This window comes from Sturnira hondurensis, unplaced genomic scaffold (assembly GCF_014824575.4).
Source record: "Sturnira hondurensis isolate 20B ecotype Veracruz unplaced genomic scaffold, ASM1482457v3 Scaffold0013299, whole genome shotgun sequence".
Classification (NCBI taxonomy): Eukaryota; Metazoa; Chordata; class Mammalia; order Chiroptera; family Phyllostomidae; genus Sturnira; species Sturnira hondurensis.
The window spans coordinates 5,719,074-5,731,958 of record NW_028085930.1 but is presented as its reverse complement, the minus strand read 5'-3'; the positions used below and the strand labels follow the sequence as shown (position 1 = coordinate 5,731,958).

General features: G+C 51.2%; 1 protein-coding gene across 2 annotated transcripts in view; it reads right to left on the bottom strand.

Moving 5' to 3' along the window:
- The window catches only part of SLCO2A1 (solute carrier organic anion transporter family member 2A1), a 75,016-nt gene that overhangs the window by 35,194 nt on the left and 26,937 nt on the right, over window positions 1–12,885 (bottom strand). The window contains exons 2-3 of one of the 2 annotated variants that reach the window (XM_037061253.1): window positions 5,367–5,504; window positions 70–232 (exon numbers count right to left, since the gene is read on the bottom strand). In XM_037061253.1, coding sequence (XP_036917148.1) covers window positions 70–232; window positions 5,367–5,504 — 301 coding nt within the window. Of the gene's footprint in view, window positions 1–69; window positions 306–5,366; window positions 5,505–12,885 lie in introns of those variants that run through there. The other variant, XM_037061254.1, reaches the window with a different exon arrangement.

Below are 12,885 nucleotides of genomic sequence, written 5' to 3'. Positions count from 1 at the left end.
CGACCCCAAGGCAGTGGCCTAAGGAAGAGCATTCACGGACCGGGCCTGTGGGGGCTGGAGGCCACTTACCAACGCTGGCCACGGTGTACCGGTAGGGCTCTGACAGGAAGTGCGGGAGGGTGAGGACGAAGGCACCCGAAGCTAGCAGGAGACCCCCGATGCCAATCAGCCGCGGACGGTGCACCCGGCTGCCAAAGTAGCTGACGAAGATGATGAGGATGGAGTTGCTGATCTGCGGAGAGAGCAGAGGGGCCAGGTGAGACCATAGACTCCTGGAGATGGCACGTGCTCCCTCACTGTACTCCCTAAAAACGTGGGCTTGGTAGTCAGAATAACCCCCAAACAACACCCGCTATCTCTTTTCACCACGCAACAACGCTCATTTTACAGACGGCAGAATTGGGGCCCCGGGTGTTAAGTAACTCGTCCAGGTCCTAAGGTTAGGTGGTGGCTTGAACAGACACTAAGTTTTAACTAAGCTGGTCTACAGCCTCTTGGAGGAGTGGGTTTTTGTCCCAGCAGCTCTGCTATTAACATGCCCCCACCTCCCCCGCCCCCCCGCCGGGCCTGCTTGCACGTCCATCAATGAGGGACGAGGACAAACACACCCTTAAGTCCCTTTCCAGTTGGACACAGCACTAAAGCCCCGTTCCTGGTGCTGCTTGGAAGGTGTGCTCTCTGGGCCCCACCCAGAGCCAGGGAAGGGACCTGAGGCCGTGCTTGGGGAACAGGGTCAAAAAGTGGTGAAAGGGGTGCCAGCAGATCCTTTGAGCACAACAGCGCCCTAAGACATGACCTTCTGCCCCAGGACATATGTTCACCTGGATTCGTGGGGCCCTGGGTGTCAGGGCCCACATAGCCGCTGCCCTGTCTGCACCACAGTCTCCTCTGGCTGGAAAAGCCAGGCCCCTGTCTCAGGAAATAGGGGCCATGGCTCTTGCCAAGATCACCAACACCCCCCTCATTGCTAAATTCACCGGTCAGTTCTCAGTCCTCCTTACTTGATCTCTCAGCCCCACTCCATTCAGTCGGCCATTTCTTTATTCCCGAAACGCTTCTTTCACGGGCTTTCCATGGCACCACCTTCTCCCAGTTTCCTTTCCCTGGGTGCTCCCTCTCAGCCTCCTTGGCTGAGTCCTCCTCACCGCCCTGAGCTCGCTGCTCCCCGAGCTCTGTCCCTGGGCCTCTGCTCTCGTCTTGCTGAGCTCATCCAGTCCTGCGGCTTTCCTCGTTCTGCACGTGTTTCTAGTTCACACCCCAAATCACACGCTTTATCTTCGCCCGGAAACCTGGTCCCCCCTCCCCGGGCCTCCTCACTTCATAAATGGCAGCTCCATTCTCACACAGAACATCTGAGCCTCACCCTTGCTTGCCCTTTCACACCCACATCCAACCATCAGTAAATCCCACCGACTAGACCTTCCACAGCCACTCAGAAGCCGACCACTTCTCCCCACCTCCCCATCACTACCACCTCAGCCCCACCATGTCCTGTCCCAATTACTGCAGTTGCCTCCCCACGGCCTCCCTGCCTCTACTCGTGCCTCGCTGCAGTCTGTTCTCCGCCCAGCAGCCGACAGGTGCTGTTGCAGAGTCAGACCAGGCCCCTCTGCTCCAGCCTGCAAGAGTGAAAGGCAAGGTCTGTCCCAGAGCCTGCAAAGCCCTGCAGAGCCTGGCCCCCTTCCCTGCTCTCGCTCTCATCTGAGCTCCTCTCTCTCCCCCGCCTCCTCCCTCCACTCTGGCCGCCCTGTCTCCAGCTGTTCTTTGAACATAGCACAGCCACGCCTTCCTTGGGCCTTTGTACATCGCTGCTCCCTTCTCATCTCACCCGCTTCAGGCCTCTGCTCAGATGGAACCTTTTGAAATAAAGGGTGTGGGTGAAATGGGTGGAGGGAATCAAAAGATACAAACGTCCAGGTGTAATACAAGAAGTCCTGGTGACGATAACTAATAATGCTGTACTGAATATCTGCAAGTTTCTAAGAGAGATCTTAAAAGTTCTCATCATGAGAAGAAAAACTGTAACTACGCGAGTGCTGGATGCTAACTAGACTTACTGAAGCAATCATTTTGCAAGGTATCCAAATACAGAATCATTACGTTGTACACCTGAAACTAATATAATGTTAAGTGTCAAGTATATTTCAATAAAAAAGGAGTGGTTGGAGTATAACTTATATTTATAAGAATTAACAATAATAATTCATTGTTATAATATGTTAATTAATTAAGAGAAGCAACTGCTTCACAGGGCAAGACGCCCAATGTCTTCTCCTGTCAGCCAAGCTCCTCCTCCTGCCACTGGCCTTGCACACCCAGCCCTCGACTTCCTTTTACCCCTCCCCACGGGCCCCCACTGGGCCCCACTGGAGGCTGCACTCCAGGTGTCCAGATGGCCTCACCTTCCCCTCTACTGGGCCTGGATCTCATCTACACCCCTCAGGCTTCTGACAGGTGTGGTCTGTGATGCCTTCAATCTGTACTCAGGCGGCTGCCAAGTCCAGCCTTTTCTCCTTTTGGGGTATTGCTGGGGCCCTCTTCTCCCCAGCCTCTCAGGCCCGGCGTAGAGGCACAGCCCCCCAGCCAGCCAACTTCTGCACGCACTGTCCTTCACCACTAGCATCTCCCGGCGTCTTCTTCTAGAGGGTCCATCTTCACGAGACTGTTCCTCCTGCACCCCCTGCTCTGCTCAAGAAGCCACAGCAGCTACTGCCTACCACAGCAGCTGGGAGCCTGGAGCTGGGCTATGAGGTCCCCCCTGATTTAGCTGCCCTCCGTTCTCCTGGCAAGACCCCTACTTTACTACTTGGCCTGTTTCTAAGTGCCCGGGGCAGAATTGACAGGAAAATAGAAGGCTCTATGGCTAAATTCCTGCCTCACTTTCTCTACACTCTCCCATGACAGACACACAGGGATGCACGCACACACAGACACACAAATACACACACAGATCACAGATACACAGTCATACAGAAATACTCAGACACACAGATGCACATAAGACACACACACACATAGATACACAAATACACACACGGAACACAGATATACACGCAGTCACACACAGATACTCAGACACACAGACAGGCACAGACACAGGACTGTGGTCCAAAGAATGAACTTTCTCATGGTATTTGTCTCAAAACACACCCACAGGCATAGTTTAACACCAGACTGTGGAAAAGCTAATCTGAGTTTGGGAAAGAGAAGAGGTAATGGGTGAATTATTTTCAGTTTTTATTCAACCATAGCCTGGGGAAATATTCTGTTCCTTGTTTGTCCAATCAACCTCCTGCTGTAGACTCTGCCGTGTGTCCCAGCTAGCTGTTCCCTGCCCCCCAGAAAATCCGGTTGTTCCTGGGACACATTTTTGCTCCAAGCCTAGAAAAACAGAAATGAAAATTGAAGCATGGAAGGTCATCAATTCGTCTATGGCCTCAGTGATACCGCAGCTCTGACGCTGACCAGGAGAAGCACCTGGGCCACTGTGTTGAGAAGGATTTGGGGTTTTGGGTTTGGCAGGAAAAAGCTGTGGTGGGTTAGGGTGCCTTCCAGGGTCATGGATAGCACTGCGGTGACATGAATGTCAGAGACTTGTTTTCCCTGTGTCCTTCACGGGTGAGGACAGCATGTACCAGGGGCATCACCACAGTCATGAGCCAACATTCGGGATTCTGTGTCGGGGTGCCAGGCCCCTGTTTGGTAGGACAGTGCAACCTACATGGAGGGGCAGACCTAGTCACTGGGCTTTGGACACACACCCTGAGAGACAGAGACACACATGTGCCAACACACATACACAGAACATGGTAAAGGCATACGTGTGGGCCTGGGGGTTCAGAGGAGAGGCCTGAGGCCCATTAGGCCAGCAGGATGGGCCACAGGGCTGTACGTGCACAGGTATGTGTGTCACAGGAGTCGGGGAGTAGCCCATGGTGGGCAGTGCGTGCAGAGAAGGTTACCAGTAGAGATTGTAGCGATGCGTTCGGAAGACGAGGTCTGTGGGCCCCAGTTGGGAGTGGTAGCAGGAGAGGCAGGTCCAGAGGGAGGCCTCGGCGTGCAGCCACCAGACAGTCTGCACTCAGATCCTGGCTGTGCTGTGTACACACATGTGGCCTTGGGCTTTCTGAGGCACGTTTCCTCCTCTGGAAAACGTGACTGTGAAGAAACCCGTCCTCCTAGGACTGCAGGGGATCTGGCACAGCGAGGGGCTCCCAAGGGGTGAAGGTCAAAGGAGCCATACCAGCTGGGAGCAGGCGGGGGGAAGGGGATACTGGAAGGCGGTGGTTGGAGGGGGTGTGAGGAGACGACCCACCTTCTTTATAGCTCCATATTAGAAGCTAAATTGGGAGAGCCCATCTTTGAATTACTACATCTAAATTACTACCTGAATTCGCTAAGTCAAGAGAAGATTTAACTATGTTCCGAAGAAACAACTAGGCTTCTGGGGTGGGCAGACTGCTGTCTCCACCCCAGAACAGCTGTCCTTGTAAGGAGAAGCTGGGCCTGGGAACTCCATCTCCTTACCTGGAACACCTGTGTCACTGCCATGGTGCGGGGTGGGGGGCGGTTTAAGGGTGGGGAGGTCTACTGCCTCCCATGCTGCTTTCTCACCGGCTTCCAGTGACTCCTAGAGACCCTGTTCTCTGACGTCCTACCCCCAACCTCTCCGACCCACCCTATCTTCTCTAACTTCAATGTGCAGTCACTGAAGGACAGTGTGAAATCCACATTGCTGGGAGGTCAGAGAGATCTGACCTTCCTGGGGGTCAAGGCCATTGAGCAGCTCTGGCTCCTGTGATGCTCATAAGACAGGAGCTGCTGGGCTTGGTGCTGCCTTCCCAGCTGCATGCCTGGGCTCATCTCCTACCGGATTGGGACAGGCAGAGGTCACATGCACTCAGGGGTGGTCACACAACTCAATTCAGAGCCCAGAGTTTGGAGGCAACAGCCCTGCACACTGGCGCAAACCCAGTGCCTTCGTGTGCCAGGTGAGAAGAACACGCAGGGCACTTGACACAGGGCTATGGCAAGGAGGCCCAGGTCAGGGATGGGGAGGCCCATACCTCTATCCCAGAACAATGGATCTCATGGAAAGAAAAGAGAGGAGCTGGGCCTGGGAACCCCATCTCCTTACATGGAGCCACCAGAGGCTCTCAGCCCAGTGCCCAGTGCCAGAACCTCAGGAAATGCAGCTTCTTTCACCATGCCTATCGCATCTGGCTGTCCTTTCCTCATGTGTCTATCCCAGATCCCCACTCCTCTGTTCTTCCTGGACCCCTCCCCACTTTTCTGTTCTTCCTGGACCCCCCACCCCAAACTGGGGTGCACAAGTTGGGTCATATGGGCTGAAACATCCTGCTTACCTCATTCAAGCTGGAAATGAGACCCGAGGAAGAACTGGAGAGGCCGAAGCGCTTCTCGATGGTGGTGAGGCTGCTCTTGAAGTAGGCGCTGTACAGGAGCTGGCACAGCTGCAGGAGCCCATGGCAGAGCACGAACACCTGGGGGAGACACCGGACAGTGAGCCCTGGCTGGCCATCCGGGCCTTCCACTCTGTTTTCTCATCTGTTGCTTGGGAATGCTGATTTTACCCAGTGGTTCTGAGGGTGAAATGCCATCGTGGTTGCACCGGGAGTCACTCAGTGCGTCATCAGCCCTCCATTTCCACCATTCCCGTCGTTCTTAACACTCTTGCCGTAAATGACCCAGTAAACCACAGGGTTGGAGAAGCACCCCTGGGAAAGGCCTGACTAATCAGCCACATTCTTGACTTGTTTTCTGACAACTCCACCGTGCCCTGCGGGCTGCTGCTGTGTCCTCCCTCCTGTGCAAGTCACTCCCAGGGCACTAACGCACCCCAGGGCCACATCGTTCCACTCCTTTTGACCTGTTCTCCATTCCCCAGCCTCCAGCTACACCTACCCACCAAGGCCCACCCTTGACACCCAATGACTCACCAGGATGGGTTCCCAAATCACCTGGTTTTAAGGAATGTCCCCAAGCTTGTTATCACCTCTTGTCAGGGATATGTATGATTGTGTTGGTTCCTGCCCTGGCCGAGTGAAACGGCCTGGGGGCAGCCTTGGCCATGGTCTCTGCATCCCGTCCCCCAGATACCCTGCCGTGTGGTGTGAGTAAATGCGAATTCTGCGGGTGGTCAGGGCAGATACACAGCAGGGAGGGAGGAAAGGAGTTTGTGGCATCTGGAATCAGCTCTTCATTGAGCTCTGGGTCCACTGGGTTCTCAGCTGTTGGGCTGGGACACAGCAGGTGCAGAGCCAGGAGTTGTACATCCCTGAGCCCCTTGGAAGGTGCCCCTTCTAGAGATTGCACTTTTCTTTCAAGAAAGGGTGGGGTGTCATTATATTTCATAGTTTGCCAAAGCTCTTTCCTTAATTGAACGGCTGGCGTCTCAGGAGAGCAGCTGGGGCTCCACCTTCATTTCTATTTCCTCGCAAAGCTAATCCTGCACCCTCTGCAGGGGCCCCGCTCTGGGCTGTGGGATCAGAGCTGACATTTCCCTCTTCCACCATCCAGGGCAGAGCCTCTGTGAGGCCGGCCTGGGACTCCCGACAGATAGTGAGGGGGAGAATGACGGGGTTGGTCCAGGCCTGATTGTTTTCCATGGCTACTGGGCCTCTGAGCATGCTCAAGCCCTGAGTCTCTGGTCCAGGCCAGATCCAATCAGATCTTGGATGTCTTGCCATCCCTTAAAGGCTAATACCCACAAGCTCTGTCTGCTGGATGTGCCCACTCGAACACGCTCACACCGCTCAGACTAACCACTTTCCAAATAGGGCTCCTCATCCTCCCTCACAAACCTCTCCTGTTCTTTCTTCATTCCCCGTCACCTTCACTCAGTCCCCAAGCCAGAAACTGGGAATCCTAGATGCCCTTATTCCTCAACCCTGGGCATGCGGTGCCATTGCTAAGCCCCGTGATTTCTTCTTGGTGTCTTCCGGTCTTGACTTGCCCAGGTTATTTCTTGCCTCAGGCCCTCCTCTCCCCACTAGTTTACTACAATAGCTTCTCGCCTGTCTCCCGTCTGCCCCGCCATGCCTTCCACCCCCCATCCCAGACAGAGCTTTCTCAGACACAAACTGTGAGCAGGTGACACATAAATTAACACCACTCGCTGGCTCCCACTTCCTACAAAGTAAAAACGAATGCCCTCGGCATGTTATCCAAGACATTACAAGTCCTAGACCTCGCCAGACTCTGGCTCCATACTCTGTTGTGGCTCATTGTATTTTACAAAGATGGCTACACTATTATCCTCTGCCCCACGAACCCCCCTTATGATTCGACAATGACATTCATTCATCAAAATATGGGGTCTCTCTTCCCTCCCCTTCAATATGGCCAGTCTTAGCTGTTTGCTTCTAATGAAGAAAATGAAGCACACATGATGTTGTGTGCCCTCCAAGGCTAAGTCCTGAAAGTCGATAGAAAATCCTCCTGGCTCTTTCTCTCCTGGGACCCTTAGAACACAGACATCACATTGTGAGAAAGCCCAGTCTCTCCTACTTGTGGAGGAGCCCAGGGCTGGTGTTCCAGCTGACAACTACAGCCAGTTTCAGCCTGCAGCAAGTATCGTGTTACTGAGCGAGCCCTTACAGGATTCCAGCCCCAGCCTTCAAAGCCAAGTGGAGCAGACACAAGCTGTCCTCACCAAGCCTTGGATAGATAGCAGATTAGTGAGCAAACTAAATGCCATCATTGTTTTTTAAAAATCCTCACCTGAGGATATGTTTATGAATTTTAGAATAAGAAGAAGTGAGAGAGAGAGGGGGAATAAAAAAAATCAATGTGTGAGAGAAACACATTGGTTTCCTCCTGTATGTGCCCTGACTGGGAACTGAACTGCAGCCTAGGTGTGTGCGCTGACCAGGAATTGAACCCACAACCTTTTGGTGTATGGAATGATGTTCCGACCAACTGAATCACCCAGCCAGGGCAATGCTGTCATTGTTTTAAGTTTGGGGTCACTTTGTTACATAGCACTAGATAGCTGCAACACCTGTTGCCACACACCTTGTCCTTCAAATTTCTTCAAGGTCATGCTACTCAAGTTCCCCTCAGCATGCATTCATTGTCTGTGTATTTGCTCACAACCTGCACAGAATCATCTTCCCCTTATTTGTCTGGATAACTCTTCCTCACCCTTCAGGGGTCCTCTTGCTCAGTATGGGGCTCAGTTATGTGTCTAGTTCAAGGCTGCTTACAAACATCCAAGCACCCTGCTGCTGACTTCTGCACAGAGGCACCCTGGCACATGGCTGGCATTAAGGTAAGCATTCCGCAGAAGAGCAGAGGCGACCATGATAGCCTGGGGGACACGCAGTGAGGGATGGACAAAGGCTGGGACAATAGGGATTTGGGGAGGGAGCCCACAGGGGCTCTTGCAGAGGTAGAGTTGACAACACTGTCCCTGGTTCCATTTTATTTATTTTTAGACAGAGGGAAAGGAAGGAAAAAGAAAAGGAGAGAAACATCAATGTGTGGTTGCTTCTCACGCACCCCCTACTGGGTACCTGGCCCAGCTCAGGCACGTGCCTTGACTGGGAATCAAGTTGGCAACCGTTTGGTTTGCAAGCTGGCACTCAATCCACTGAGCCACACCAGCCAGTGTCACTGATTCAAGGTGGAAGAAAAGGGCCAGAGCTCCAATTTGAGGGCCAGGAAGGGGGCAGGGCCATGTGAGGAGATGGGGCCCAGGAAGTGGCAGATACATGACAAGGGAGGACAGTTTTGGAACACCCGGGTTTCTGGGCATGAAGCTCAAGTGAAAAGGCCTGGGAAGGCCTTTCATCTAATTAAATCAGTAATGAATTAACAGGAGTGACTAATCTCTACCAAATTCCCCAGCAGTCTCATGAGAGGAAGGTGAAGACAGTGGAATAAAAAAAAAAACTGTCTCAGATCTTTTCCTGAAAGATATGCCTTTGCTCTTTCCAGTAAACAAAGAAATTCCCCATTTTCTCCCCCCGGTTACCAGGTGGAAGACTCCACCTAGAGTCAGCTGGCGCCGTTCCACATCCCACACCCCTTCACAGAAACCGCCTCACCGCCAGCGTTAGCCACTGCGGCCCTGTTAGGTCTGGATGCCTTTTGGGTGCCCCAGCAGAAGCGCTGGCATGTGTCTGGGCCCCCCGCTTCCAGTGTATTCAACAGATTGAGGGGAGCGAGATACATAGCTACCAGGGAGGGTGGGCAGGGAGAAAAATGCCAGGAAAAAGAGGAAGAAGCGAACAGAGAGTTCCCACAGAGCTCTCTGGCCAGGGCCACTCAGGGTCATCAGAGCCATGTGACCCCACCTACTGACTACTGAACTTGTGTGGACAGGACCCTGGGACCGTGACCCAGGCTGCTCAAACTTACTGAGTAACTGATCCAGGGCCAGCAGGAGGTGAAGTGACAAACTCCTGACACAAAGCAGAATCAGAAATCCATGCCTGGAGACCATGGGGTTTAAGAGTGTATGTAGATGGAATGGTGGGAGAAGGAAAAGGTTTGCTGGTTGGGTGCACCCCACCGTCCACCATCATTTAGACAATATAAGAGTTTTGATGGTCTGGGTTTTGGAGTCAAACAACCTACTTGGCGGAAATCCTTACTTTGCACTACATATTTGTCCTCTCGGACGGTGGTCTCCCCGGTAAATGGGGGCTGTGTAACACCTGTCCTCACTGCTGTTGGGAGGCCTGCACGAGAGAATGTGTCTGAGGCACCTGGCACCCCTCCCGCCCACATTCTGGAAGGGTATTTATCAGGTTCTTCCACCGCCTCCTGTTGCCCGAGTGAGTGAGCCTCTCCGGGGTTTTCAAGTCTCCCGTGGCACGGGAACTCTGGAACAGAAGTTCCCACAATGTGCACCCGGGACACCGCTTGCTCGAGATTCTCTGAGTTGAACAGATCCCCAGGAGAAAAAAACTTTGGAAGAGTTTGCATATTATCATCTTCCCACATGAATAGTTATAATTTATGTTTGCATATTAAAGACTCCGAGGAAACCTCCAGTAAAGACCTGCTTAAATTTGTTTTATCCAAATTTCTCCATACTTTAACCATGGAACACATACGCATTAAAAATATACATATATTGTATGAAAAAAATATATGACTAGTATTCTGCAAAATATACTTTAGGGAAAGGTACCATGTCCCTTTGAGAAAGCAGCTCATAGTAGAATCTGGGTCTTGCGATTTCTTTACAATAGAAAAAGAAAATAAAGATCATATGTGGGTCATATTATCTTCTCTAAAATAAGGCACCATCCTTTTCTGTCTCCTCACTCCACTTCTTTTTGAAGCACTATTGCTTACTACAATTACATCATGCATTTGATTTCTCACTCCTTGACTTCTCCCCCCACCAGGGTGTAGACTTCATGGAGGAAAGACAATGTGTGTTTTAGGATGCCACCTCCCTGTTGGCTGCCTGGTCTGAAATTGGGGCTCAGCTAATATCAGACGAACAAATGTGTCTTTAAATACATGAACTGATGAGCTCTTGCTCCAGAATACGCACCCTCAGAGTGGCTGTTGGTTCCAACGGTCTGCCCTCAGTTGTCTGTGAATTCCTCCTTCGGCATGGCCTTCCACCAGTCTACGAGCCACAGAATTTTCAAGGCACAAAACAGCTTTTGTCCAGTTAGCGGCTCGCTTATTGACTTGGCTCCACTCTAACTTATTTATGGATATTTCTAAACCCAAACTAAAAAGTTAAAGATTTGTATTACCTCTGAAGAGACTTTCTGGATTGGTAGGAATATTTTATATTTTGATTGTGGTGATATTCACACAGGTATATACATTTGTCCAAGCCCATGAATCATTTAAAATCTGTGCACTGTTACATATAAATGCTACCTCAATAAAGTTGATCTAAGAAAAAAGTAATTTTAAAAAGATTTGCAACCACGAAGGTATTCAACATAATGTTCTGAAGCTTTGAAGGGAATTCCACAGATCTAACAAAAAAGAATGCTAGGAGCATTGGCAATGTCATTGGAAAGGGTCCGAACCATGTCAATGTCTACGTTTGTGCGTGTGCACCTGCGTGTGTTAAAGCTCCACGACTTTAGGCACGTGCTATAGAAGGAAGCTGGGAGAGAGCATTCCTGCAGACCAGGGTGGGCAGGAAGCTCTAAGACTTCAAACACTCGGGCCCATAGCTCCATCTTTCCCCAAACCTAGGAGCACGAAGAGGAAATCTGGAGAGGAAGGAGGCAGAGAAATTGGAGTGGCCATGAAGATCCTTCTTCTAATAAAGAGGAATCTTCTCTCCACCTGTGCCAAAGAGCTAAGGAAGGCTGAGAAGATGCTGGCTGAGAGGCCAAGTGAAGGCTCAGAGACGTGGGCAGTACCATAAAGGGGGGACCATGGGACAAGCACAGAAACCGTCCCAGCTCAGGGTGGATGAGAAGTGTCGGAGTGCAGACCTGGTTTCCTCTGCTCTAGACGTTTATGATCCTCTTTCTAAACTAGACATTGGAACCACGACCCAAGGCATGTAATCATGGTGATAGGGACACTGGGCAGAAATTCTGAAATGTGATCCCCATAGGGTTAGTACCTGTTTAACCGCTGATTCTGCAGTCAACCAATGCTGATTGTGTCCACATGCATCCTGGGGAAGGTAAAACTCTAGAAAAGTCCCCTGATGCCTTGTGTCCACTAGAATGTGAGGTCTGAGATCATTTAACATGCTAGAGATCCCAGGAGTCAGGAGAAAACCATTAGCAAGCAAGAGATGGGGCGGGACTGTGACATAGGCTGTGACCTCTTAGCTTGGAACAACTACTTCTACCCATAAATGACATCCGTCAGCAATGTAAATGAAACAATTCTTCAGAAAGAAGGAAGAAATAAAAAAATAGGTAGGAAGGGAAAGAGGAAGGGAGGGAGGGAGGAAAGAAAAGGAAAGAGGGAGGAAGAGCGAGAGACGAGAAAAGAAGAGCACAGTGAAACCATACTGTCACCTTCCCCAGCAATGCAGGGAGTGTCTCGTGTGTACTGTGTGCAGAGGGCCACTGCAGTTCTCTGAGTGAGGGAGGAGACTCCAAGTGCCTCTTTCTTGCTAACCTCTGGGAGTCAAAATCTGGCCCCAGAGTCCTTCTGTTCCTTCTCTCCCTAGGCTGGGGCCGGCTGCACTGCAGACAGGCAGGAACATCTCCAAGGTGCGCTTATCTCGTGGGAAACCCCAGAACAGCACAGCGACGCTGACAGCTCAGTTTGAGCAACACTCGGCAGCTTCTTCTCACAGTCAGCTGGAATCCCTCCTGAGTCATCACAAATCCACTCACATTCCTTTTCACGGTTGCATCTTCTTTCCCACCAACTTATTACAGGCACATGATCTTAAAGATCAAGTCATAGGAAAGAGCTTAGAATGACGAGACTCAGCCCTGTCCTCAGACCAAGTCTACCAAAAGTACCGGGACGACCACCTTCGATTTTAGTGTTTCTGTTGGTTACCTGCACACATCTCAAAGCAAAATGCTTGTCCTGCAATTTCTTCCTTCATCCCTGGAGACGGAAGCCGTTACAGAGGAGGATTTAGGCTACTTGTTCTTGCATCTCCCACCCCTCTCCCTACTGCCCCCAACTTTTGATCAATCTATCAGTATTTGTGTCATGATTGGATGGCTTCACAGGCAGCAAGCCAGCTGGGAGCCAGGAGCACATTTCCCTCCTGGGCGCACACACCCTCACTAGCTGAGTTTTCACTCACTCGTACTCTCTCTCCCTTACTTTTTTCTCTTACTGGTTTCCGCCACTTTTTAACTCTGAATACTTTCATTCTAATGAGGGTGTTGGAGATAAGGGAAGACAAATATGTGCTAGGACTGTCACCTTGCATTATAAACCCAATTTATC